This window comes from Xiphophorus maculatus, chromosome 1 (genome assembly GCF_002775205.1).
Source record: "Xiphophorus maculatus strain JP 163 A chromosome 1, X_maculatus-5.0-male, whole genome shotgun sequence".
Taxonomy (NCBI): Eukaryota; Metazoa; Chordata; class Actinopteri; order Cyprinodontiformes; family Poeciliidae; genus Xiphophorus; species Xiphophorus maculatus.
The window spans coordinates 31,892,224-31,920,220 of record NC_036443.1 but is presented as its reverse complement, the minus strand read 5'-3'; the positions used below and the strand labels follow the sequence as shown (position 1 = coordinate 31,920,220).

Sequence of the window (27,997 nt, the reverse complement as noted above, 5' to 3'; positions counted from 1 at the left end):
CAGCTCGGCCGTTCAGCTTCAGACCGGATGCAGTTAAAGACTCGGCTGGAGTCTGTGGATTCCGACAGCCCTGAAGGCAGCAGCGGAGCAGAGGAGGAGCAGCTGAGGGTCTCGGAGCGGTGAGTCTCGTTAAAGCCGTTTATTCCTTCTGGTTCGGGGCTTTATCCGGTCCCGGTCCCGAGCAGGCCGGACCGGACCCATGGGGCACAGCGGGCCGGAACCGGGAGCTCCTGAGGCCGCAGCGGGAGCCCCACGCCGCCGCCGAGGGGCAAACATGTCTGCCCCGGGGCTGCGCGCGTGCTTACGCCGGTCTAAGCGCGTGCACGCTATTCAGTGACAGGTAGAGCGCATGCAGCGTGAGGTTCGGTCCGGTTCTGGGTTCTGTTTGGCTGCAGGTTCGGTCTGCAGGGTCCAATAGCTGCATGCTCCATCAGCGGACTGCAAGTCCCAGAATCCTTTGCGGGAATCCTGGGAAAGTTTTCCGGATCCAGGATGAGATTCTGAAGGAGCGAGGCGTTTCCGGTTCTGATCTCTGGTCCAAACTGTCAGCTCGGCTCCTAAAGAGGTCCGGGTTACCATGACAACCAACCAGAGGCCAGCCGAGCCGACATGCTCCGTCCAGCTGCAGAGCACGGTGGAGGCTCCCGCATGGTGTGGGGTTGAGTTAATGCAGCGCCACCTGGAGGCTCCGGGCAGCATGACGGCACTTCTTCTTCTCTGACATGTTTGTTTCTTCTCCAGGTGATTTGATCAGTCCATTGATTGATGATTGGCAGCTCATCAGCTGATTGGCTCATGGTAACAACCAATGAGCATGGACTCTGAGGCCACGCCCCCAAACCGCAGGACTCATCCCAATTGGCCATGGTAGCAGAGGGGACGCCTTATCCTAAGATGGAGCAATTGGATGAGCTGAGCTTAGGGGCGGGGCTTGAAGTGGCAGGTGAGACGGAGGGCGCCAGGTGTGTGTGTGTGTGTGTGTGTGTGAGATGATCAGCTGATGGTTGACTCTGTTGTTTGTGCAGAGGAAGCAGGATGTGGTGAGGAGGAGGAGCTCTGTGACCAGCCTGAACCGGCTGTGGAGGACGCTCCGCCGGACGCCGTAACGATGGAACAGTGCTGGAGGCAGCAGTTCCCGGACCTCCGGCGCTGCTCGGTCGTCCTCCTCAGGCTTCCTGCGGAGACGCTGCGGCCCTGGCGGTGGGGCGGAGCGGAGAGGAGGCGGAGCCAGCGCGTCAGGTCACGTGACCTGCGGTCCGGCTGGGACTGGATGGAGCCGCTGGACCCAGAGAACGGCGGCGTCGGAACCCGAGCCTTCATCAAGAACGTGGAGGTGAACGCCCCTGAACATGAGCCTGGGAAACCCCAGAGCCGGCTGAGGCTGATGCGATGCCTGGAGCCGCCCTCTGACCCCGCCCACCCAGATGACGGTGCCGCCCTGGGTGAGCCGCCACAGAGCGACCACACCTACTGCCTGAGCTTCAATACACCTGAGAGCAGCAGCCAATCACTGGAGGACAGGTAAGAGTGGGAGGAGCTACAGAAATGTCAATGAGTTAATCGATAATTTGAAGTTTTCTCTATTTTATCATTTGTCTGCCTGTTGTAAGTGACATAAAGGCTTAAATTACATTTTTGTGTCATCTGTGTTAAATACTGACTAAAGTTTAGACATTTATAAAACATAAAGCAGGATGATGGATAGACAAGATAATAAGAGTAATGAATGAATTCAGCCAGTGACTGTTGAAGCGTTTAGTGACTAAACTCCCCAGAACTTGTTGGCGCCATGTTTGTTCTGATCATGCTGTAATGGCTCCGTGTTTCTGTCGTCATAGCGACTCGGTGAAACTTCAGTTCATGTTTCTGAACTGAAGTGCATTAAGAACGTTCTGGATCCACACCGGACAAATGGTACGGCCGCCATCTTTGTTTCTGGCTCCGCTTTAGGATGAGCGACAGCGTCCTCTGCTGGACGGCGGCCAAACTACAGCACTGAAAGAAGCGCTGTTATTAGTGAATCGATTGGAACTAATTTTAATCTAATAAATCATCAATGGAGAATTAATCATAAGTGGATTCATTGTTTGCTTCCTACCAGACAATTAAACCTTCAGGAGTGGAAAAACCCACAGACTCCTGAATGCATCGCCAGCAGGCAGTGAGAGGAAACACAGCGGTTCTGGTTCTGGTCGGTCCATCTGGACCAGAGAACCAGGCGCTGCCCTCCCCTCCGTTACCTGACCTTTGACCTCAGCGTCTCTTCCAGGCCGCTGTCCCGGTTCTTCAGCTGGGCACAAAGAGACGGAGACAGCCGCTGCTCACCTCCAGGTAGCTCACCTGTCCTCCTGTCTGACCGGTTACCATGGAGACCGAACAGCCGGCTGACTCTTCTTCTCTGCTTCCACTTGTTTCTGATTCCAGAGAAGAAGAACGTGCCGAGTGTGGTGCTGAGGAAGGTAAGGGCTCACCTGTGTGTGTGTGTGTGTGTGTGTGTGTGTGTGTGTGTGTGTGTGTGTGTGTGTGTGTGAGGCCTCAGTGTGTCTGCTCTGTTCCAGGTGACAGGTGATCAGTGGGTCCTCAGGACTGGATCTGTTAAAGAAGAGGAAGAGGAGGATGAAGAGAAGGTTCAGGTGAGGCTGAAGGTCATCTGGAGGTCATGTGATCATCTGTTAACCAGGTTAACCAATAGAATCTGCTCTGCCCACCATGTGACCTGCTGCTGCCCTGTGATTGGCTGATTAGACGAAGAACAGGAAGAGAGACGAGACTTCAGCATCAGGACAGAAGATGGTGAGGAGGATCAGCAGCATCATGATGTTTTGTGCTGCGGCATCATGATGTTTTGTGCTGCGGCATCATGATGTTTTGTGCCGCGGCATCATGATGTTTTGTGCCGCGGCATCATGATGTTTTGTGCCGCGGCATCATGATGTTTTGTGCCGCGGCATCATGATGTTTTGTGCTGCGGCATCATGATGTTTTGTGCCGCGGCATCATGATGTTTTGTGCCGCGGCATCATGATGTTTTGTGCCGCGGCATCATGATGTTTTGTGCCGCGGCATCATGATGTTTTGTGCCGCGGCATCATGATGTTTTGTGCCGCGGCATCATGATGTTTTGTGCTGCAGCGCCGCCAGGCCTGCCGTAGCTGCGCTGCGTGCCTGAGAGAGAACTGCGGCGTTTGCACGTTCTGCCGCGACATGAGGAAGTTCGGCGGTCCGTCCCGCATGAAGCAGAAGTGTGTGAGGCGGCGCTGCCTGCTGCTGGTGAGTACAGAACCAGAACCAGAACCGGGTCTCTGTCCAGAACCAAACCTCCCTCTGCTTTCTCCTCAGAGCGCGCGGAAACAGCCGACCAGGCAGCAGAACCGACCCGGGGAGCAGACGGAACCGCCCGACCCGGTCCGACCTGGAGACGACACCGACTGTCCGGACGCCCAGCAGGACGGCGTCCGCCGCTGGAGACACGAGAGGACGGCAGGAAGGCGAGAGGTAGGGCCTGCCGGTTCTGGTTCTTCCCAGCAGAACCTCCAGTCGTTTCCGGACCCACTCCGGTTCCGACCCGCGGCCCGGTTCGGCCAGATCTCTGAGTTTGTTTGTGTTCAGGAGATGAGGAAGAGGATGTGGATGAAGAGGAGGCGGGGCCAGAGGGGCGGAGCCTCCGAGACCCGGAACGGCTGGATCGGTCCGCTGATGAAGAGCGAGGAAGAGGAGACGCCATTGTCCCACTGGCGCCAGGTCACTGGAGGCAGTGGGACCAGTTCAGCTCCAACTGGGACTCACCTGCAGGTACAGACTTCCTGTCCTCTGCTGTCTGCCAGACCCGGTTCTGACCCGGTCCTGACCCTGTCCGTCTGTCCCAGTGGAACCTGACCCTGGACAGCGGCCACCTGTCCTCCGCCGTCCTCTCTGACTCCGCCCTCACCTGTCTGTCCGGCCTGCTGCCTCCGGTAGAGCTACCTGCCGACCGCTCACCGTTTCCATGGTAACGGTCACCAGAGCGTCTCTCTGTCTCCAGGACGGATCCGTCCTCCACGTCTCCACAGGCCTCACCTTCATCCCTCATCCTCTCCCTCACCTCGCTGCCATCCAATCGCCCGAGCCGAAGGAGGAGGAGCAGCCAATCAGCGTCGAGCATTACGTCAGGGAGGCGGAGCTTCGGACCGGGACGTCTGAGGGGGGCAAGTTCTACGAAGTGGAGGTGGAGCTGCCGGACCCTGAGTCCGACCAGAACACCATGACAACATCATCACCGGCGCGCTCTGACATCACTGCTGACATCACCGCTGACATCACTACTGACATCACCTGCAGGCGGCCGGACTTTATTTCATTGGTCGGTGGAGCCACCGTGATCGGCTGATGAAACCGTGTCGGTCCGACCACTAAACCGTTCCCCTCTGCTTCCAGGAACCGCAGGGGTTCTGCCTGTTGGGGGGCGGAGCCAGCCGCGCAGGGGGGCGGGGCTTGTTCCATCTGCTGAAGTTGCTGAGGAGGACGGTGCTGCCGGCGCATTGGGTCGCCGTGATGGCTGCAGGACCGGAGCTGCAGCTGCTGCAGTGCTGCAGGGTAGGTAGCTGCTGCCGCCGCCGCCGCAGCCATCACCTCTGCTCACGTCTCTCCTGTCTCTCATGTCTCCAGCTGTCCTCCATGAGGGACGCCATCGTCCACGTCCAATCGGATCGCAGCTTCCGGGTCAGCGTGCGGTCCCTTCCGCTGCCTGACGGCCACCGCCTCTACAGGAAGTGCGCTCACAGAGTCTCTCACCTGAGCCAGGTAACAGCACGGTGGGCGGGGCCTACGGACTGGCTCCGCCTCTTCCTGATCCCGTCCTGACTCTTTAATTTTTGATGGGGTTCTGACCCGACCCGACCAAGTTATCGATCAGAGATTCGTTTCCTCTAGCAGAGCATCAAGTCCACAGCATTACTCCTCCTGACCAGCAGGGGGCGACAGTGAAGAGGAAAAACTCCCTTTAGCAGGAAGAACCGCCCAGCAGAACCGGCACCTGCAGGCTGGTATCGAAGGGTTCTGGTAGTGACTGAACAGCGCCTCCTCTGGTCATTCAGGCCCGGTGCCGGTCTTCATAAAAACAAAATGTCTCCACCTGAACACTAACATGCCAATAGGGGGCAGCATAGCACAAAGCTGTTAACCAACCAGAGCAGCTGCTTTACCTGGGGCCAGGGGTCACACTGTTAGCCGCAGGATGCTAATAGCAGTGTGTGTGTGTGTGTGTGTGTGTGTGTCAGCTGGTGTCTCTGCTGCTGGATCTGGAGCGACTTGCTGTCTGCCGTGGCTGCAGGGTTCAGGCGGCGTCCCGTCGGCTGCCGCTCCGCTCCGCAGACTGCCACCTGCTGGTGGCTCCGCCCTTCCACACCTGCCTGCCGTGCCTGCTGGAGGAGGAGGAAGAGGAGGGTGAAGATGAAGATGGAGCCATGGTGGAGGAGTTCCAGTCTTGTTAAAGTGCCTCACCATGTTGGGCTGGGGCTTCTGGGTAATGGAGTCCATCAGCTCCAAACGTTTCTACCTCAGGTTTTTACTACTGAACAGTTCATCAGAACCGAGTCCGGACCGGACCGGACCGCTGTGTGTTTCTGAATGTTACTGAATTTCTGAAACATTCATAAACTCTGAATGTTTCTGTTGGTCCTAAAGAGATTTTTCTACTTTTGATACGTTTATAAAGAGTTTTTCAGAAATGCCACAGTGTGCTGTCTTTGCTTCCTGAAGCAGAGTGGATCTCTGCCAGGGCCCCATCAGGGCCCCATCAGGGCCTCTCCTGGTGGTTCTGTGATACTGAGAAAATTAAAGCAGAAACAGATTTTTGAAGTTTCCTGTTCTCTCAGGTTAGATTAACGATTCATATAAATGAGTTTAAATTACTGTGGGTCCTGGGGGCCCGGCATCCTGGACGTTTTATTCTCTCTCTGGTTTTAGTAACAACCTGTTCAGCAGGTCAAAGTTCTTCTTAGGACTCTTAACGATCCATCATTGGATCCAGGTGAGTTAAACCAGGGAGAGACTAGAACATGCAGGATGCCGGGCCCCAGAACCCACTTTGGGTTCCCCTGCACTATGTCAAACTCGAGGCCCGCATCCCAAATTTGGTCCGCCGTAATTATTTCTGTGGCCCTCTGGACTCCAAATTTTGAAAAAGATCTTCCTAATAAGAGTTGTGTGTAAAAATGTTATCAATCAAATCAGTTTCAGATTACATCATCAATCAAAAGATGCTGAATATTATCTCATTTTAATGAAATTAAAAGCTAATGTTTCAGCAACCTGTTAGCTGGTAGCTTTACCTTTACATTCTGCTGCTGCTGGCCCTTTAAAGATGTTGTTGCCATGGTAGCAGACCGTTCAGAGTGGTCTTTAAAGCTACAGTCACTGAGCAGCAGCAGGATTTAACCGTTTAATAACAGACACATTGCAGAATGTTTCCTTGGACTTTATTTGATAGAAAAGCTGTGTGTGTGTGAGTGGGCGTGGCCAGTGGGCATCATGGAGGAGCATGGCGGACAGACAACAGGAAACAAACGAGGCACTTGTTCTGATCCGGAGCTGCACGTCATCCTGTCGCTACGGTTGCTATGGTGACGCTGGAGAACAGCTGGACCTGACATCAGTGTGTGTGTGTGTGTGTGTGGTTATGGCTCTGTTAAATCATTAGTTTCTCTTTACAAGCAAGCAGATTCTTTTCATCTCTAATATCAATAATATATCAGATATCAATAATCATGTCAGGATCATTTACACGTTACAAAAATAAAAAATCATTCCGGTTGTATTCACATGCTGACATACGGCCACCAGGGGGCGCCGCCATTTGCATACAGACTGGAGGAACTTCAACCAAACATGCAGCAGGCCCAGTTGCCACGGTAACCACAGTACAAGGCGGAGACGTGTAGTCAGAGTATTGAGAATGAGGCATGATGGGTAATGAGGTGTGGCTCCGTCAGCAGGAGGCGGGGCTTCTCTCAGCGGCCAATCACAGAAGCCCTTATGAAGCATAAACATCACTGCTGACCAATCAGAGAGAAAGCCTGTCTGCTAAGTCCCGCCCACTCCGACTGCAGCCAATCAGAATCTGGGTCAGCCGTCATGAGAGATCCTGCCCACTGCCCGGCTCCCTCCTCCAGTCAGATCGCTCCGTAGGAACCATGCTGGCTGCTGATTGGCTGACCTCCAAGAAGCTGGCTGGCAATTGGCTGTCAGACGGAGGCCCGTCATCGCTCATAGGCCTGAGGAAGGAGAACACCGCCAGCGGAGCTGCAGCAGAGCTCCCATGATGCTTTGCGTGGCTGACGGTGTGGCTCCGCCCCCTCAGCGCCTCTTCTGGCAGCAGGGAGTCACGGGGGAAGCTCCTGCTCCTCCTCCCCTCTCTTACCGCCTGACTCTTCATCTCCTCCTCTTCTTCCCTTCTCCGCCTCATCTTCCTCCTCTCCTCCTCAGCCTCCTCCTCCACCAGGTCCAGGTCCAGGTCAGGAACTCCTGCAACTCCGGCCCTCCTCCCCCCACCGCCTCCTCTCCTCCGCCTGCCAAGGGAAGCTGTTGCCATGGTGACGGACTCCTGCTCCTGTGAGGAGGAAGAGGAGGTGGGGGCTCCTTCCTCACGGCCTGATGGAGTAAACAGAACAACGTTCAGAACCAAAACCAGCTTGAAGAGAAACATGTGACCTGATCACATGACTGAGGCTGGACTCCATGATGATGATGATGATGCTGAGGAAGAGATGGAAGGATGAAGACGGGAAGGAGGAAGCCGAGCTACAAACCGCGAGTTCTCGGTTCGTCCAATCACGTAGAAGCAGGGCTCGCCCTGCCTGGAGTTGGTCATACAGAGAGAGAGGCTGGAGAGCTCCACTGAGGGCGAGGGAGAGGAGGAAGAGGAGGAGAATAATACTGTTAGCTCAGGATCAGGAGCTAATGACCCAGTAAAACATGAGCTAACAGGCTAATGACCCTGTTAAACATGAGCTAACGGGCTAATGACCCTGATAAACATGAGCTAACGGGCTAATGACCCAGTAAAACATGAGCTAACGGGCTAATGACCCTGTTAAACATGAGCTAACGGGCTAATGACCCTGATAAACATGAGCTAACGGGCTAATGACCCAGTAAAACATGAGCTAACAGGCTAATGACCCTGATAAACATGAGCTAACGGGCTAATGACCCTGTTAAACATGAGCTAACGGGCTAATGACCCTGTTAAACATGAGCTAACAGGCTAATGACCCTGTTAAACATGAGCTAACGGGCTAATGACCCAGTAAAACATGAGCTAACGGGCTAATGACCCTGATAAACATGAGCTAACGGGCTAATGACCCAGTAAAACATGAGCTAACAGGCTAATGACCCTGATAAACATGAGCTAACGGGCTAATGACCCTGTTAAACATGAGCTAACGGGCTAATGACCCTGTTAAACATGAGCTAACAGGCTAATGACCCTGTTAAACATGAGCTAACGGGCTAATGACCCAGTAAAACATGAGCTAACAGGCTAATGACCCTGTTAAACATGAGCTAACGGGCTAATGACCCTGTTAAACATGAGCTAACAGGCTAATGACCCTGTTAAACATGAGCTAACAGGCTAGTGAGAACTGAAGTCATAAAAACATAGAAGCCATTAGATTATCTTTTCATGATTGGGTAAAACTCGGAGGTACTTGATTCCTGGTTCTGATTCTGTTCAACACAAGCATGTCTGCAGTATCCAGACAAGAACCAAGTTGTTGGATAAATTGTATTATTAGTAATTATCAAATATTTGTTGTATCATGTAGCCTTGTAGTTACATTTTAGATAATGTTTCTGTGTGTTAAATAACTTTGATTCTATCCTGAGACTTCCCTGGGAAATAGGGGTGACAGCTACTCTCGGCAGCTGTTGTCCTGCAGGACTTCCTACAAGACGGAGGTGTTAATTGCTCCCAGCAGAGTTTTACAGGCCTGACAATAAACTCTGCTCTGTGCTGCTTTGTGATACAAAGCCGTTGCTTTGAAGCTATGCAATGTGTCTTATTTCACACCGGGCCTGGAGCAAGAAAGATTTAGAGTATTGATAACATGTGTCTAGAAGTGAATGTTATTTAGCGCTGCAACCATGTGATGAATGCTTTGACTCCACCCTTTTAGAGTTGCAGCGCCCCTTGTGGCAGGGTTCCTAAAGATCAATAAAAGAGAGGAACAGACAGATGTGTTGCAGAGCGGTCGGAGATTTGTAACTGTGAACACATCTCTGTCTGCTCTCCTCGCGAGAAACAAAGAATCTAACTCTCTTGTCTTTCCTGTGTTTTGTTTAATAGGTATTTAGACCTGACACAAGTGAATCAGAACCACTGAACCAAATACAGGGGTCCCAGAAGAGGAGTTGCAATTCCTCCTCCTCTTCCTCTTCCTGACTGGATCCAACAGATTTAAACAGAACAAACATCCAGTAAACACCAGAAGAAGAAGACCGTGCCATGCCTGCGATCTCCAGAGTGGCCACTAGGTAGCAGCAGACGGCAGAACCGCATTGGCAGGCGGACAGGTGAGCCTCACCTGTCCGCCTCAGAGTCTGGAGTCTCACCATAATCTGGGACGTATCCGTTGCCTTTCTTCAGAACCAGGTGGATCCGGTTTCCTCCTCTGCGGATCTGCTCCACCGCCTGACTGTGGGTCATTCCCGCCGTGCTGCCGCCGTTGATCTCCACCAGCTGGTCCGACACCTGCAGGACACAGGTACACACACCTGTGTGTAATAGTGTATGTTACAATGTGTTGGCGTGTGTGTGTTACCTGTATCTTGGAGCTCCTCTGCGCCGGCCCCCCGTCCATCAGCCCCAGCACGTACAGCCCCATGTTGTACTCGCTGCCGCCCCGCAGAGAGAAGCCGAAGCCGGTGGGCCCTCGCTCCAGATCCACGCTGTAGAACCGGGTCTCGTCCTGCAACAGAACCACAGAGGTTCAGAAGATGTTCACAGGTCGTCAGCTTCTCCTGTCCTGACCTCTGAACTAGTCTTATCTGCGCACCTGGCCACGCCCCTCTGTCTCCGCCCACTTTAACAGGATGTTTCTAAATGTGTCAGAGGGGCGGAGCTTAGCTTGTTGCCAGGGACGGAGTTAAGCATTCAGACATTTTCTCTGGGTCTGTTTTTTTATTTTTTCTGGTGTTCTGCCATATTTATTGATCTGAAACAGGAAGGAAGGCGGCGACTCATTTCCTGCCAGGCGGATTGGAACCACCTGCGGGTCACATTTTAAGTTTCACTCCTAAATCCCTGCAGGTCTTACTGAAACATTTTCAGACTGAACTCAGCTGAAAATCAGAGAAATAACTGTGACCTTTGACCTCCCTCTGGGCCCTTTGACCAGCCGTCTGTCCGTGTCATAGTCGGTGCCGTCGGAGGACGACTCTGTGGAGGAGAAGGAGACTGTTCCAATAACCAATTAACCAATTAATCACATGATCAATGAAAACAATCTCAACAAATCATCATTTAGGTGATTTTATGGTTTTTTTTGGATGATAACGTTTTCAGTCGGCTGCTCTGCAGATTTGGTTACTTTATAATTCATTTAATTTTTGTTGTTTTGTTTATTCTGGATCTTCAAAATGTTTTCAGTGATAAATGTTCATTAGGATGTTATTAATCTTTGAGAAAGTGTTCCAGTTTTATTCATCAGCATCAAATCACCAGGAGATCATCCAAAACATCAAAATTATTGTTTATCGCCATAACTTCCCATTCAAGCCTGGAGGGCCGCCAGGCTTTACTTGTGCCCCACCAGGCTAAACATAGCTAATAAGTCTTTTTATAAGTCTTAAACTCTTTTGCATTTTTTCACTTTATCATCAGTGAGAATTCATTATTATATTACTATATTACTATATTCTTACTGATAGTGTTTGTGATTTTCTTTACTCTTATCCAATGTTCTGTACGTTTTACTCCGTTCAACTACCTCTACTACCTTCAACTAATTCATATATCAAAATGTTCTGCTTTTTCTGGAGATTTCTGCTATATGTTTTGCTAAACTTCACTATTGTACTTTTTGAAATATTTGTGCTTCTGTGGAAATTTCAGCCCCATTGAAATACATCGAAATTCTACAAAATTCCACAAAATTCTGGTAAAATGTTCTACTTTTTCACAGCTAACTATTTCTGCCTACTTCAACCTAGAAACTCCATTCAACTTTTAAACAAGTCACCAGATTTTAAACTATATTCAAATGTCTCGGCTCTCAGATATCTCTCTCGGTTTTTCCACAGTTGTGATTTAAGTTTCATGCAGATGTTTGATGTCTCTAACTGCTGTCAGCTGTTAGAGTCTAAACTCTAGTAACTGAACATATTTTAACTTTTCATGTTTTTGACAAACAAAATGATGCTGTTCATACATATTAAAATGTACAGGAATAACTTATGCATTAAAACGTAGCATGTCTACTTTAAGGAACTATTACTGTCATTGCTACAGGTCTTACTGTTTTCTGTCAAACTCCTCTGGAGTAAAGACATGTCACACCTTCTCCTAGTCCTTCAGTGTATTTCTCTGTTTGCTCCGTTTCTATCTGTGTGTCAGCATTCTGCTTGTCTACCTTTCTCTATATGCCTTACTGGTTTTACTGGTTTTGCTGTCTACAAAGGTCTTCTGCAAACTTTAATTTTAGCAATTCATATGTCAAAATGTTCTGCTTCTTTTCCCACTTTATTTCATTTACGGTACTGTTTTATTTTCACCTTTTTCAACTATTTCAGGTTTTATACGAATTTCTGCTTCTACTAATTTATGGTATTCGTTTGATATGTTTTAGTTTTCAGATGTTTCTAATATTTCAGGTTTTTATGGTTTGTTCTGCTTTTATTGTGCTTTTTCATTGTGAAAACATGCATTCTCACGGCTGCTTTGCTAGGAACAGCAATTTTTCTAGATTTTTATTATTTTTATTCTTCTCCTACTTTATACTTTGTGCTATTTTCACCATTCAACTTTTATACTATTCACTTTGCTCTCCTAATGCCGGCTATATCTCTTGGTGTTCATAACCTTCGTACTTTTGATATTCAGCTTTTCATGAAGTTTTCACCCCCTAGAAATGGGGGCAACAGCTCCATCCTGTGGCAGGATTGAGGATTACAATATAAAATGTGTTTCACGGTTCATGTGTCAGGTCGGCTTCAAACGCTTCTGCCATTTTCACCAGAAACATTCAGCATTGAGCATTTTCATAGGAAATCCACACTTTAGTTATCAAGTGATATTCTCAAATTTCCTGTCAACTTTCAACTCAAAAACACGACGAGCCGCTGGACGGACGACGCCGAGCGCCCGACCACCGGGCCCAGCAAGCTTTCTGATGAAACCTTGAGTTACCATGACAACCACAGACTGTGTGTGTGTGTGTGTGTGTGTGTGTGTGTGTGTGTCGTACTCGGGGCCACGCTCAGCCTCAGCGTGTTCCCGGCCCTCCTCAGGATCTGGGCCAGGTCCCGGTGCTGCAGCGCGGCGACCGGTCTTCCCTCCACCGCCTCCAGCCGGTCTCCGGGTCGGATCTGGCCGCTGCGCGCCGCCGGGCTGCCGCGCCGCACCGTGACGAAGCGGTGTGACATCAGGGAGGACGCTGCGGAGACAGGGGTCGGGGTCAGAGGTCAAAATGAGACAGAGCTGTGACAGAGAGCTGCAGATGAGTTATTGAGGCGCGTCGAGTTCGCTCGGCTGAACACGCCACGCAGCGCCACAGGAAGTTTCACTACAACGAATCCAGGCTGACGCTCAGAACTGGACCGGGCCGCACCAGGACCAGGATCCACTTTTATCCAGCTACATTATGTTAGGCTAAGCTAAATGAAGATAAATGCAGGGAAGATAAAATAAACTAAAGTGATAAAAAAAACATTAAAAAACAAAGTGTTGCTAATGCTAACTACGCTAAAAGATAAGGTAAGTTAGGATAAGACAAGGTTAACAAAATAAGCAAAGCTAAACTAAATTAATTCACTTGGATGATCTAATGAACTGAGCTAAGCTAAGGCAGGTTTAGCTAATAAACTAGACTAACTTCAGCTACGCTAAGCTGTGCTACATTTTAAGATGTGCTAAGGCAAAGCTAAGCTAAAGCAGGATAGCCCAAATCAAATCAGGCTAGCTAACAGTTTATTCATTTTCTATTCCAGAAAGAGATGAAGATGTCAGCCGGTCGGTGCGTCTGTCACTAAAACCGTTTCAGGAAACAGTTCAGGTCGGGGTGAAAGCGACTTCCTGCCGACTCCATGGAAACAGGAAACAGGAAGTATGCGTTTCCCCCGGCAACGCAACCCGACTCCATCATCATACGATCTTGGCCGGTTCCTGCAGGACATGAAATGGTTCCGGAGGATGCAAACAGCTGATGGGCCCGGACCAACAGAACCAGGCAGCTGGAGGTTCTGCAGTATCAGGGCCTCCTTCCTGCCTCCTGACGTACCACCTGGGGGCCCAGAACCGCCATTCCATCCGCAGACCCCTCCTGCTCTCAGAACCACCAGAACCGGTTCTGTTTGCTGCAGCCATGATGAAGCAAACGTAAAGTTTCTGTTTTGGTCCTGATGAACTGATGAGCAGCAGCTGAACACACCCACCCACTCGCGTGTTTCTGGTACGACTGTAAAACTGATGCGCAGCGATGGAGCTGGGCGTCAGTTCATTTCTGCTTTCAATGATTTGATGCTGGAAAAGAAGAAGAAAGCTGTTAGCCTATCACAGTGGTTCCCAAAGTGGTGGGGGGGAGGCGCCCCTTAGTGGGGCCGCAGTGTCATTACCACGGGGGTGAGAGAAACAGTATGAATGAATGAAAAAAAACAAACAGTTACACAAAAGTGTTTGACTGTAAAGATTGTTTTCTAGTTTGTTTTGTTGCAACCTGAAGTGTGAAATAAAGTTCAGTGGAATCTGAAAACTACCGTATTTTCCGCACTATAAGTTGCACCTAAAAACCTTCAATAAGCCGACAGTGCGCCTTATAACCCGCTGCGCCTTATATATGGACCAATATTGAGCCACAACTGGTCTCGCAACTACGGTAAGCAGCCGCCGACTTCATTTTCCCCCGTAGAAGAAGAAGCGCGCGGTGCAGGCTGGGTTTTGTGTAAAAACCCCAAAATGGCTCCTATTAAGAGACACGCTGACGACGCAGAGTTTAAGCTCCAGGCGATCAGTGATGCAGTAAAACACGGGAACAGAGCAGCAGCAGAGAATTTAACATGAACCAATCAATGGTTATAGTGGGAGTGGAGGAAGCAACAGCTGTTCATTCATTTTGGGAATGAAGGGAGTTTTCAGAACGCTGGTTTGTAATCTGTTAATAAAGTTTGACTGACCTATCTGACCGTTTTGTTGACATTCCCTTTAGCGCAGCTCCATCTAGTGGATGCATAACGTAACCGCAGCCTCTACTGTAGCGACTATTCTATGAGCCTTATATATGAAAAAAGTTTTAAAATGGGCCATTCATTGAAGGTGCGCCTTATAGTGCGGAAAATACGGTAATTGTGTGTTTAGGTTTATGTCTGGTTGAACGATGTGACCAGTTGATTCTTTGTCTTTTTTGGGGGGATTTTATTGTAATCCATAGAGGGCCAGAAAATCTTTGGGAACCACTGGCCTATCAGAAGCTATGCCAGCCTAAAATAGCATCTCAATGCTAACATGTGGCAGCTAATGCTAATGCTAGCACAGTCCATATTTCTAAAGAAACTCCATGAACGATCAGAGAAACTCTGGAAAGATGAGCGATAGAAAACCAGCGAGAGCTGGAGGACAGATTAATAACTAGAAACATCTTTCATGTTCATCTCATTTATTCAATAGTTTGAAATGTTGCTGATTTTGTTGCTAAACGCGATTAATGAATTACAGACTCTCAGATTAACTCCAATAAATCTGTTAATCTGGTTGTCTCACTACAGCTGAAAGTAAGAGCCCAGCAGAACCAATCAGAACCACTCTGCAGCTGATCCAAAGCCTGACCGCTGCCCAGTCCTCCCAGTCCCCCCCGTCCTGCAGCAGAACTCACGCCTGGTGTCCCTGATGGTTCTCAGTGCTGACTGGATCTGGTCCAACATGGTCCAAAGTCCAGAGTCAGAACCACAGCAGCGAGGCGTCCAGCCTGTCGCTGCGGCTCCAGCGGTGGGCGAGTCACAGCAGAGAGAGAGAAGCAGGCGGGGCCTCGGCGGAGGGGGCGGAGCTCCGATTGTTCTGTCTGTGATGCGTTCAGGTGCTGTTCTCAGCGTTCGACGCCTCACTGATCAGCAGTTTGGACCGGTTCTGCTGATCCTGTGGTGACACTGCCCCCTGCTGGCTCAGGTCGGATCCTACATGGTCCTGATGACCGGCGGTACCAGCCGGACCAGACCGGGCTTGTCGAATCCTTCTCCAGGAACTGGTTTGAATCTGAGGCCAACTGAATTTTAAAGGACCAGAACAGAACCAGAACAGAACCAGACGGCTTTGCTGGTTCTGTTTGATTTTAATCCCATTTTTTTCTATTTATTTTGTTTCAGTTGTAGATTTTATTCTGTTTCTCTCCAACCTCCAGAGAAAGCAGCCATTTGTAAAAGTTTTGAACAGGACCAGAATCGGTCCAGAGCCAGAACCAGCCGATGACATCAGCAATGGCATCACTCACCTCCGCTCACTTCCTGGGAGGCGATGACGAACCCGAAGCCTTCGCCCGGCCGCCTCCTCAGCTCCACTTCCACCATCTTGGCTCCGACTCTTCCATCTTTGGCTCCTCCGCCCCGGACAGGACCGCCGCCGTCCTCCACGCCCTGCAGGTCACGGGGCTCCAAGGTCAACGTCACGGGAACCGAGTCCAGGAAGCTGGTGCTCTGGATGAGGGAGGAGACAGGCGGGCCGATGGCGGTCTGAGCAGGAGAACCTGAGGAGGAAAAGGAGTAGCAGTGAGGAATCGAGGAATCAGTCAGTCTCTCTCCCCAGCAGCAGGTGGGCGAGGGGCTACCTTGGTGGGTCCCTGCAGGCGTCTCCAGGCCCAAACCGGCCTGGCTGAGAGGAGGCACTCCACCCAGCGGGGCATCAGTGGACGGCAGGTCAGCGGAGGGGGGAGAGGAGGGCGTGGTCAGGACGTGAGGGGAGGAGAGAGGCTTGTAGAGGTTAGGGGTCACGAGAGGAGAGGAGATGGGACCTGAAGGACAGAGACATCTAACTGGTTTAACTGGTGTTCCAGGATGAATCACAGTGAAACACCAGACCTTGAGTGATCTGATCATCCTACCTCCTCCTCGCTGCACAAGCAGCACCACCTCCCCCTGCTTGGTGTGTTCCTGCAGGACTCTCTGCACCTGCAGACAAAACATGGCTGCTAACATGGCCACTAATATCACTGCTAACATGGCTGCTAACATGGCCGCTAACATCACCGCTAACATGGCTGCTAACATCACCGCTAACATGACTGCTAACATGGCTGCTAACATGGCCACTAATATCACTGCTAACATGACTGCTAACATGGCTGCTAACATGGCCACTAATATCACTGCTAACATGACTGCTAACATCACCTCTAACATGGCCGCTAACATCACCTCTAACATGGCTGCCAACATCACCGCTAACATGACTGCTAACATCACCTCTAACATGACTGCTAACATCACCTCTAACATGGCCGCTAACATCACCGCTAACATGGCCGCTAACATCACCTCTAACATGGCCGCTAACATCACCGCTAACATGGCCGCTAACATCACCTCTAACATGGCCGCTAACATCACCGCTAACATGACTGCTAACATCACCGCTAACATGACTGCTAACATCACCTCTAACATGGCCGCTAACATCACCGCTAACATGGCTGCTAACATCACCGCTAACATGGCCGCTAACATCACCGCTAACATGGCTGCTAACTGCATGTCTTTGTGACTTGTTGTGAACCCTCCACAGCTCTCCTCGTCTTCAGCTCCTCTTCAGAACCTGCAGCTTCAGGAATTTCAGGTTGGATCATTTTATGAATCTCAGGTTTGGTGCAGGAGGTTCTGTGTGTGACCTTAGTTGCTGGTCGCTGTGTCCATGTCTCACCTGAGTGAAGCTGAGGCTCTGCACGTCGGCTCCGTTGATCTTCATCACCACGTCTCCGGCCTGCAGCGAGGGACACTGCCTCCGGTCCCAAACCCGCCTCACCACCGCCTGTTGGCCTCCCTGACCTCCCGCCGTCACCCTGAACCCCAGGCCACCGATCTCGCTGTGACCCAGAGCCACCGGGACCAGTTCTCCTCGAAGCGGTGACCCCTCCGACCCCAGAGGCAGCACCAGACCCGCAGGCCCCCTGGAGGACGACGGGGTCAGCGCGTGGTTCGCCGGACAGCCGTTGAAGCCGCAAGGGGGAACGTCTCTGGGCGGCGGCGCAGCGAGGGAAGTCTGAGACTTCTGTTGGCGCTGAGCGGGAGCAGAAGGAGGAGCGGAGGAGGAGGCGGGGTCGCTGCTGCTAGCGCTGAAGTCCTGGAGAAGACCCAAATCAATCTGGGTGAGGGGCAGCTTGGACAACACGTGGGAGGACGAGGAGACGTTGGGGAGAGTGGATGTGGACAGGTCGCTCTCTGAAGACTTGGAGCTCTGGTGCAGGAGGAGTGAGGAAGAGGAGAGGGCGGGGAGCGTGCTGCTGTTGTAGCGAATCAAAGAAGACCTGTGAGGAAGAGTAGGAGGAGCAAGAAGAACGGAGAGAACAAACACAACAAAGTCAACGATGCTAAAACCAGTTTACTGTCAGCTGAACACCAGAGAGAAACTTATATGGAAGCTACACAAGGTTAGCAGTAATTCATTAAAACTACTAATGTCAAAGACGCTAATGCTAAATAAGACTTATGCTAACACTGTTAGTGCTTATGTTTTAGGATTGCTAACCCTGATAAAACTAAATGTTGCTTATAGTAAACAAAGCCAACACTGACGCTTAACACTATTTGTGCTAGTAATGCTAAAACTAGCATTGGCATATTGCTAACGTCTGAAACTGCTAATAAGGTTGTAAACGCAAACACCTGACATTGTGTCACATTAAATTGTTAAAGCTAACATTGCACAAACATTTACAAATATCAACATTGCTAATACTACTATCATTAAACACTGCTAATGCTAACAAAGCTAATAACAGCACCAAAAACACATGACACTGCTATTTTCTAGTACAGCTACCAATGCTAACGCTAGCTCTGACCTTCGAGTTCCACTGTTTGATTGACCGCCATCAGAGTCGCTGTGACTGGGTGGAGTCCTGTCTGCGGAGGGAGGGGGGACCTGCGATGCCTCCGAGGACGTGGGGGTCGGAGGTCCAGCCAGGCCATTTGTCATTGGCTGAGTGGCATAAGAGGGCGGGGTTCGTGCTGGACCTGGAGATGACGACAACTTTTTAGAGCTGACCGCTCTGAATACGAACATACACAGATCCTTCCAACATCATCCTCATGTTTTTAACCCAGTTGAGGTGTTTGATCAATTCTTTGGAAGAACCAGAACTGAGCTGGTGTTGGTGACGTCTGGAGCAGCGGCTCTGACCTGCCGTGCTGCCGTTGGCGTCCAGCGTCCGGCTGAAGGTGAGCTGCGTCAGGCCTCTGCTCTGGCTGGAGGAATCGCTGGGAGTCTGAGGCTGCAAAGCAGAAAAAACATTACACTGCAGAAACCAAACAGACCCTGAACACACCATTCTACATGATGTCCACATGGTGCATTCAGGAACTGATTGTTGTTTATAAATGATAAACATAAACAATGAATGATTTTTGCTGCAGATGAATCGTCGAGGTCTCTGGTGTGCAAGCAAAGCGGGTTGCGGCAATATCACCTCCAGGTTCTGTTTGGGACAGCCGTCCGGGTTGTAGAGCATGGGGTATCCTCTCCTCAGAACCACATCCACGCTCTGACCCATCGGCACCGCCTTCAGCATCTCCACCACCTCCTTGTGGGAGCGGCCCAGCACACAGCAGTCATTGATGTAGACCAAGATGTCCGCTGCAGAACCACGACACAGAAAAGGATCGGTTCAATGGTAGACGTTCTTATCGGTTCTGAATGGACCTTCCTAAACAAAAGCTTCATTAATCTACCCTGAACCTGCTGCAGGTTTCCTGTTAACACACCTGGGTGCTGCAAGTTGCTGCTGGGCAGAATTTCTGTCTCTGAAACCAGACTGCCTTCCTGCCCTTGTACCTGGTCACACAATTACCTGTACTGAGAGTGGGCGGTCCTCCAGGTGTGACACTGTACACCTGCAGAAACTCCTGAGGGCGACTTCCTCCGACGATGTTGAAGCCGAAACCTCGAGGACCTTTGGAGAGCCGGGTGTGGATGGAGTAACCTCTCAGAAGGCTCGGCTGGTCCGTGAACTCTGGAACTGTCAGCAACAGGAAGTTTAGCTCCAGACAGGAAGTTTAGCTACAGACAGGAAGCTTAGCTCCAGACAGGAAGTTTAGCTCCAGACAGGAAGCTTAGCTCCAGACAGGAAGTTTAGCTACAGACAGGAAGCTTAGCTCCAGACAGGAAGTTTAGCTCCAGACAGGAAGTTTAGCTCCAGACAGGAAGCTTAGCTCCAGACAGGAAGTTTAGCTACAGACAGGAAGTTTAGCTCCAGACAGGAAGCTTAGCTCCAGACAGGAAGTTTAGCTCCAGACAGGAAGTTTAGCTCCAGACAGGAAGCTTAGCTCAACAGGAAGTTTAGCTCCAGACAGGAAGCGAAGCTACAGACAGGAAGTTTAGCTAAACAGGAAGCTTAGCTACAGAGAGGAAGTGAAGCTACAGAGAGGAAGTTTAGCTACAAGCTACTAGTTTGCATCAAGTTTATATTTATAGCAGAGCTTAATGCTCCACATGCTGAATGAAAAATAAAGAATGATGATGGCTACGTTCTGTGGCGGACGTCGACTCTTTGCTCTGCGTTCGAGGATCCACCCAACTGGTCGTCTTTGAGATGTGACTGAAAAACAGAAAAACATCTTCGTCATCTATGACATCATCATCAGCATCATCTTCATCATGTTTGATGCTAAACCTGTAATCCAGACCTGAATATGAATCACCATAAAGTCGTTTCGTTATTGGCTCGTTGCCGTGAGCTACGGGACGGTGTTGTGTGATTCTGCATGTGCAGTAGACGTGGCCGTATGGGCAGTTACCCAGGGCGGCATCGATTTGTGGGGCGCACATGATCAGCTGATTAACTGTAGAAGCTAACGGTCATTAGCGTCAGCTTCAACTGCTTTAATCTGGATGTGGTTCCTGCTTTCTCTCTAAACTTTTTGGGTTTTTTGGAGAAACATCTAAAACAAGATGGCGCTGCAGCAACAAAACTAGCTCAAACGTCTAACTGGTTCCTACTGGTTCCTACCGATGAGTGGGGTTGTTGCCCCCTACTGGCTGAGGAATGGTTGTGAGTGGGCAGGCCCGCATCCAGGTCCAGCAGCCGCCATGTTGGCTCCATTAATGAACCAGACTAGGTTCAGGTAATTGGTTTATTGATTATTGATTGGTTTCTTACTTGATGTAGTATGGCTCTCCTGAGTCGCTGTAGGCCAGCTCCCAGTTCTCAGGAAGTGGAGCTCCTCCTCTTCCTCTTCCTCTTCCTCCGGCTCCATTCTCTATTTCCTCCCGACTCCCGACTGTCGAGTCCCACGATTGGCTGAGCGGCAGCGCCGTGGGCGGGGCCGAGCCTGCGGAGAGCGACCCGGTTACGACCCGACCTGGCCTACGGCGGTGGGCGGAGCTTGGCGGCGCCCTACTTGACGGCGCGCCATCATCCTCGCTGTTGTCTCCTTCCTCCACGGCTTTCTCCAGGTTGCTCAGAGACTTGCTCCGGGTCCGGAAGTTCCTCAGCAGGTTGCGATGTTCCTGGTACGTGATTGGAGGGCTCTCTGGTCCAATGTGGACGGGGCGGGGCGTTCCGTAGTAGTTCCCTGTGATTGGACGAAAACAAGGCGGGGTCAGGCGTTTGGCTCCACTACGTTGCATCATCGTCCTGTTTCTGACGCGTTTTATTGGTAGAAGAAGGAAGTCGTTCCTCTCCTCTGTCGCCTCATGCTTGTTCAGGATTCCTGCTGAGGCAGCGACTGAGTGAAAGTGGCTAGCTCCTTAGCTTCCACTTAATCCTAATCTGCTCCGCCTGGTCAGACCCTGATTACTGAGGACAGGTCAGAGGTCAGAATGTAACTGAACTGAAGTCAGGGTTGCAGTGACAGTAACTGGATCTGAATGGTTCTGAAATCTGAACCGGACCTGCCGGGTCAGAAGGTCATTCTTCTAGTCCTGAAGGTTGGGAACACTGGGATGCTCACAGCGCCCCCTAACTGCAGCTGGAAGAAAAGCAGCTCAGTGGCTCCTTGTGGTTGTTTCTATTTCAGTTCTTTAATCCCTTCAGATTAATATACAGCGGTGGTGATTCTAATGTACCTGTGTGTGTGTGTGTGTGTGTGTGTGTGTGTGGGTGTGTGTGTGTGTGTAAGTGCATGTGTGTGTGTTTGGCTCTGTCAGGTTTTGTTCTGCAGGTTTCCAGGATTAGAGACTAAATCCTCATATTGTTTTCGTTCGCAGGAAGAAAGAAATCCTGCTGCAGCAGTGCTACATGCTACCTGCCTTCTTAAAGGGCCGGTACACCGGTTTCCCAACCCGTGGTTGATTTCCGTACCTTTGAACTTGCCGCTCTCCAGAAGCGCTCCGGACTCCTCCAGAGAGAAGAACTCCTCGATGGACACAAAGTTGTAGTCCACACCTGAGATCTCGCCGTCCCGCGGCTGCCGGGTCGTACCTGCCGGGAGGTCATCAGTGAGATAGGTAGCTCAGCTGTTGTCATGGTGATCACAGTCACTGACAGATGTTCACTGCGTGTAAAAAACTTTAATTTGAAAGAGGTCTCACTCTGTCTGATTTTCATGAAATCTTTATAATCTGAGCGGCTTCACATTCTATGACCTCAGATTAAATCTGAGTTACATCAGCACAGAATTTAACAGGTGTGTTTAGTGTGTGTCCAGGTGTGCTTAGTGTGTGTCCAGGTGTGGGTTTAGTGTGTGTCCAGGTGTGTGTTTAGTGTCTGTCCAGGTGTGCTTAGTGTGTGTCCAGGTGTGTTTAGTGTGTGTCCAGGTGTGTTTAGTGTGTGTCCAGGTGTGTTTAGTGTGTGTCCAGGTGTGGGTTTAGTGTCTGTCCAGGTGTGCTTAGTGTGTGTCCAGGTGTGCTTAGTGTGTGTCCAGGTGTGTTTATTGTGTGTCCAGGTGTGTGTTTAGTGTGTGTCCAGGTGTGTGTTTAGTGTGTGTCCAGGCGTGTGTTTAGTGTCTGTCCAGGTGTGTGCTTAGTGTGTGTCCAGGTGTGCTTAGTGTGTGTCCAGGTGTGTTTATTGTGTGTCCAGGCGTGTGTTTAGTGTCTGTCCAGGTGTGTGTTTAGTGTGTGTCCAGGTGTGTGTTTAGTGTCTATCCAGGTGTGCTTAGTGTGTGTCCAGGCGTGTGTTTAGTGTCTGTCCAGGTGTGTGCTTAGTGTGTGTCCAGGTGTGTGCTTAGTGTGTGTCCAGGTGTGTCTTACACGGCACAGCGCGCAGGTACAAGTTCTCCCTGATGAGCTGCTGCAGCTGACTGTCCATGGAACCCGGAGTGAAACACTTGCTGAGGTACAACCTGAGGTCTTTACACAGAGACAAACCTGACAACCAGACAGGAAGTGATGTCACAGTGATGTCACACATGTGTCCTTACAGTTATTCCTGCTCAGACGGTCGAAGCAACTCAGGAACAATAGAGACAGAGTTCTTTTGTTTGGAGCTGGTAAACACCGTGCATGCTTTAACTGGTTTAACTGGGCTGGACCAGAACATCATCATCTCACCTGGGAACACAGTCTTGATTCTGATTGGATGAGGACAGGAGTTCAGGACTCCTCGGACATCGCCCAACGTCATCCCCAACACTGGCGTCCCCCCGATCTCCAGGATGATGTCACCCACCGTGGCCCCGCCCCCAGGGGCGGCGGTGACAAAGGGAAACTCTCCATAATCAGCTCCGCCTCCGACGGCCAGACCCAGCTCTCCGGAGCCGGCGCCGGCGCCCAGCGGAACGAAGCTCTCCTGGACCTGCACACAGGAAACCGGAGCTCAGGAACAGGAAGTCCGGAGGCTGAGTCCGGGGTCAAAGGTCAGGCCGTACCTTGGAGCGCCAGTGGAGCTTCTTGACCGTGGCTTTAGACATGGCCACTGAGCTGCGGACAGAGGGAACAGCTGGTTACTGAGCATGCTCAGTACAGACCTGAGAGAGACCTGGTCAGAACCCGTCATATTTAAAGCTGCTGACCTTTGACCCCTCCATCAGTTTGCGGTTTGCAGCTCATTAACAGACAGAACAAAAGGGAACCGGTTCTCCAGGTTTCCACTGATCCAACAGAACCGACCCGGTTGGAAACCAGTCCATGTTCTTCCAGAACCATGGAGAGACCAACAGGCTGATGAACAGAACCTGAACCAGAACAGAACCAGAACCAAACCAGGACCTGAACAGAACCAGAACCAAACCAGAACCTGAACAGAACCAGAACCTGAACCAAACCAGAACAGAACCAGAACTTGAACCAACCCAGAACCAGAACCAAACCAGAAACAGAACCAGAACCTGAACAGAACCTGAACCAGAACCAGTACCTGAATAGAACCAGAACCAAACCAGAACCAGAACCAGAACCTGCAGAACATTTGGTAAAAGGTACTGAGGCAGCACCTGTCTGCCTAGCAGGCGGTTCTGGTTCTGGTTCTGCAGTTTGTCCAGATCCTCAGCATGTTGCAGTAAAGCAGCTTCTCTGTTAGCGCAGCAGCTAACTGAATGTTTCACTGAAACCAGAACCTGACCGGGTCCAGATGTTCCATCCACTTCGCTCCGCTAGCAGTAAATCGTAAACACATAGTTAGCAAAAGCTAATGCTAACCTGCTAAGCCATTGGTTAGCATTAATAATAATAATTATCTGCCAGCGCCTTTCAAACCCCAGAACCTTTAAACATTAAAAACACAAAGTAAACAGTAAAAATGGCTGCAAGACACAAAACAACAAAATAACGGCACAGTTAAAGTGAGAAGAACCTGAACAGACGAGCTTTGAGTCGACGTTCCGGATGTCAGGAGGAGCAGCGTTCCTTTTCCCCTCGCTGCTGAGACGGACAACAGGCTCTGAGGATGAGGAAGAGGAAGAACGAAGGTGAACGGGTGGCGATGAGCAGCGGGTCAGACCGATAAGGAGGGCAAAGGTTATGAACTGAATGGAAACAGGATTTAAAGTGAAGTTGCTGTAAAATGCAGTGATGTGGTGAAATGAGGCCAGCAGAAACTGGAACCAGTAGAAGTTTATAGACAGATTTATGAGGCAGAGCAACCAGGAGGGAAATACAGGAATCAATGAGAGAAACGACCAGAATATGGAGGCAGAGAGCAGAGAGGGGGAAATATTACAGAGGTGGAAATGAGCAGATAAATGATATTATTATTAATGAGAGGAAAGAGAGATCTGCTAAGAATGACACGTTTAACCTGAGGAGAGACCAGGGAACCGTCCATGATGAGGGAAAAGTTGTTGACTTCAGATAGTGTAGATTTAGTGCCAATGAGTAGAAACTTGGCTATTTTGTTTAATTTGAGGAAGTTTGATGCAAACCAGGATTTTAATTCATCTAAACAGGAAGTGGGAGAGGAAGAATCTGTGGGTGTCGTTGGCAAAACAGTGGAAGTGGATGTTACATTTATGGAAGATATTGCCAAGGGGAAGAAGGCCGATGATGAAGAGAAGGAGTCCCAGGACGGAGACCTGAGGAACACCTGAGACCACGGAGGATAGATGGGATTTAAATGATTAAAGTTGGATGAACTGAGTGTGACCAGAGAGGTGCGACTGAAACCGAGCGAGGGGCGTGTGTGTGTTTCATGTTCCTAAAGGAGACGAACCGGGCTGTCTTTGTTTTTTTGGTTTTTTTGCCCCGCAAGGCGTCTTTTTGTGGCTCTAGTGTCCCTTTTTTCAAAGTAGGCTGACAGGAAAGGGGGAAGGAGAGGAGGGAAGATATGCGGTAAACGTCACGGGTCCGGGAGTCGAACCCGCGACGTCCGCGTCGAGGCTACGTTTTGCCTGAATGTGGGTCGCGCTAACCCCTCCGCCACCACGGCACACCCGGGCTGTCTTTGTTAATGAAACACACAGTGAAATATTAAAGGATAAGAAAAAGTGGTCAGAAAAGGAGAGTTCATCAGCCTGACAGTCAACAGCGTGAATCCAGAACAACAAGTCCAGTCCAAGGTATGTCCTTTAAAATGAGTGGAAAAATCAGCAAACTGTCTGAAACCAGAATTGTCCAGGCAGGACAAAAGTCATTGGTAAGTGGGAGGCTGGGGTTGTCAATATGAATATTAAAATCTCCCAATAAAATAACATTAGGGGAAAAAGCAACAAATGGGTAAGGAAGGCAGAGAAGTCATTTAAAAAGTCCTTGTGAGGCTTTGAGGGCGATAAATGGAGCAAAGATGGCAGGAGTTGGTCCAGAGAGTTTACAGCCGTTAACTTCAGGCACACTTTCCAGTTCTGACGGTGAATTACTGCGAGACCCCCAGAGCCGCAGCGTTGAGAGATGCAAACGAAGCCAGCTGCAGTGGAGTCGTCAAGGTGTGAGAAACCCACAGGTTGTTGCCAAGTTTCAGCCAAACAGAGAAAGTCAAGCTTACGGTCAGTGAGGAGATCCTGGATGAGATGCCCTTTGTTCTCGAGAGAACAGATGTCGAGCAGACCGAAACTGACGAAGGTGAAGTCGGAAGGGATGTTAGCTGACCTGGCTAGGCTAGCTAGCATGTTGCGATCTGCGGTCCGGGTAACTTTCCTGGCAGGTCGACGGTTGTTGGTCCAGATGGAATGGATGGGTTTTGACCATCCAGACCCACGGTGGATGTACCTCCGGCGGGGGACGAAATCAACGTCCGGATGGAGGCGCAGCATCACCGCCATATGATTGGGCAGGTGCCAACGGAGTCAAAGAAGCTCATTGGACGAGTTTTGTAGGACACCTGACAGGTTCAATGAGGAGAGGCAGGAGAGTCCATAGGAGCAAAATCCAGATGTAAAAATGATTGACCCACATCAAGGAGCGAAAGAGTCAGTGAAAGATATGAGAACAATTGGCGTTGACAGGTTAGCCAATACATACAGTCCAGCTCCCCACTGACAGGTAACCAGTATGAGACTGGGAACACAGTCACAGAGAAAACCAGAAACAGGAACGGTTGGCAATCGCAAAACAATAAAAAAACGACAAAAGTACGCCAACAAGCAGCGGCAGCAAAAACGTGGCAGCGTCCAGAAGCAGCCAATGAAACAGTGTAGCAGAAGCTAATGCTAACCAATGGCTGGTCTGAGCTCTCAGTTCCTGATTCTGCTGCTTCCTTAAAGTCGTATGAACAGAAAATCATCTGAGGAGACATGAAGGCCATCCAAGTCATGAAAATGAAATGAAGACAGCCACCTCAAAAACGGCAGCCATCTTGAAAAATGTCCGTCATTCTGAAAATCAAGTGGGAAATATGGAAAACATTCAGCCTGAGGGGTTAGCATGCTAATGCTAAAGCTGAAAGAGTTTTACAGTAATTTGCTGCACTGTGTGTGTGTGTGTGTGTGTGTGTGTGTGTGTGTGTGTGTGTGTGTGTGTGTGTGTGTGAGTTTATGGAGGGGGGGTTCTCCCCATAAACGGAGGATTAGCTTCGTCTTCGTCTTCATGAGAGGAAATGAGACGTTTTATTCTGGGATCCTGAAAGCATGGACGAGCTTCCTGTTTGGGAGCAGATAGTCGATGTGCGAGCAGCAGATGGTGGTGACCAGCATGAGCCCAACACACACACACACACACACACACACACACACACACACACACACACACACACACACACACACTACATTAAATATGGATGAGCATATGTGAAGAAAGTCAGTGAGGAAACAAGCAGCGGCGGTCACATTCAGCAACGTTCCCAACAGACGGAGCCACAGAGACAGGAAGTGGAATCATCGCACTTCCTGTGGTCTGAAGCTCTGAGCTGGAACCGAGACCAGAGCAGAACCGGGTTTAATGGGGTTGGAGGTTCTGTTGCTTGGTTACAGGTATGAGCCAATCAAATGGCAGAGTTCCGACCTCCAGACGTGGTGAGGAAGACTTCCTGGGGGTCAGAGGTCAGACAGGAGAACAGAGAGGGTTGAGGAACTCTGACTCTCTCTCTGACCTGCTGGGATTTGAACTTACAACCTCAGGTCCCCAGAGAAGCTCTGAAATGAAGAAGCTCCTGAGAGCTGCCAGAGGTCAAAGGTCAGAGCAGAATTCCTGAGGGCTGAGTTAGTTCTGGAGGTCAAAGGAGCCCCGACCCGGTACCAGGCGTGCCTAATAAACTGGCCGTTTCAGTTAGCGAAACGATCCGACCAGAGGAGGAAGAGGAGGAAGAGGAGGAGCAATTTGTGTGTGTGTGTGTGTGTGCGCTGCTACCTCTGGAGAAGTCTCCCCTCGGTGTGTGTCGGTGTGTGTTCGGCCGTCGTGTCGGTTCTGTCTCTTCCTGTTCCACTTTCTCTCTCTGTGTCTCTCGCCCAGAGATAAGGAGGTCAAAGGTCACCACACGAACGGGACCAGCACGAACTCGCCTGCCTCTGATTGGCTCATTCATGAACGACTCATGACTTCATCAGAGGGGAGGGGGCGGGGTCAGGGGTCAGATGGACCTGAGCCGGATCCGGGAAGGATCTGGAGTTATGGATCCGCTCCTCTGGACCTGCGACCCGTTTGGACCATCAGAACCGGTCCGCCTGCAGGAGGTGCTGGTGAGAGCGGGTCCAGTTGGTCCAGTTGGTCCAGCGGGTCGGCGCTGGGACCTTTTTAGCTCCGTGGTTCTGTCCAACTCAGTTCTGGTCTGGTTCTTCTGAGGTGCTTTCAGAACCAGAACCG

General features: G+C 50.4%; 2 protein-coding genes across 6 annotated transcripts; one reads left to right on the top strand and one right to left on the bottom strand.

Moving 5' to 3' along the window:
- The first annotated feature begins 28 nt into the window (after positions 1 to 28).
- On the top strand, positions 29 to 5,674 carry LOC111610094. Of its 5 annotated transcripts, none has more exons than XM_023342587.1 (15): positions 29 to 119; positions 742 to 943; positions 1,026 to 1,521; positions 2,270 to 2,331; positions 2,425 to 2,459; positions 2,559 to 2,633; positions 2,746 to 2,793; positions 3,133 to 3,270; positions 3,340 to 3,495; positions 3,610 to 3,792; positions 3,867 to 3,953; positions 4,022 to 4,339; positions 4,414 to 4,572; positions 4,645 to 4,779; positions 5,256 to 5,674. In XM_023342587.1, the coding sequence occupies exons 2-15, from the start codon at positions 865 to 867 to the stop codon at positions 5,466 to 5,468; spliced, it is 2,184 nt and encodes a 727-aa protein (XP_023198355.1). In that variant the 5' UTR covers positions 29 to 119; positions 742 to 864; the 3' UTR covers positions 5,469 to 5,674. The 5 variants fall into 5 exon arrangements, with proteins under 5 accessions (XP_023198355.1, XP_023198459.1, XP_023198408.1 ...); XM_023342691.1 differs by lacking the exon at positions 29 to 119 and adding an exon at positions 127 to 340; XM_023342640.1 differs by lacking the exon at positions 29 to 119 and adding an exon at positions 351 to 651.
- A 764-nt stretch (positions 5,675 to 6,438) lies between these two features.
- On the bottom strand, positions 6,439 to 27,638 carry LOC102223683 (membrane-associated guanylate kinase, WW and PDZ domain-containing protein 1-like). The gene is made up of 21 exons (XM_023334674.1): positions 27,545 to 27,638; positions 23,200 to 23,251; positions 22,883 to 23,126; positions 22,583 to 22,699; positions 21,696 to 21,815; positions 20,794 to 20,967; positions 20,553 to 20,724; positions 19,921 to 19,991; positions 19,245 to 19,412; positions 18,864 to 19,030; positions 18,578 to 18,668; positions 18,240 to 18,411; positions 17,099 to 17,702; positions 16,284 to 16,350; positions 16,011 to 16,193; positions 15,678 to 15,929; positions 12,447 to 12,635; positions 10,350 to 10,420; positions 9,804 to 9,950; positions 9,595 to 9,733; positions 6,439 to 7,626 (listed from the first exon to the last, which is right to left on the bottom strand). Exons 2-21 carry the CDS (start codon positions 23,239 to 23,241, stop codon positions 7,109 to 7,111), a joined length of 3,708 nt encoding a protein of 1,235 aa, XP_023190442.1. The 5' UTR covers positions 23,242 to 23,251; positions 27,545 to 27,638; the 3' UTR covers positions 6,439 to 7,108.
- Positions 27,639 to 27,997: the final 359 nt, after the last annotated feature.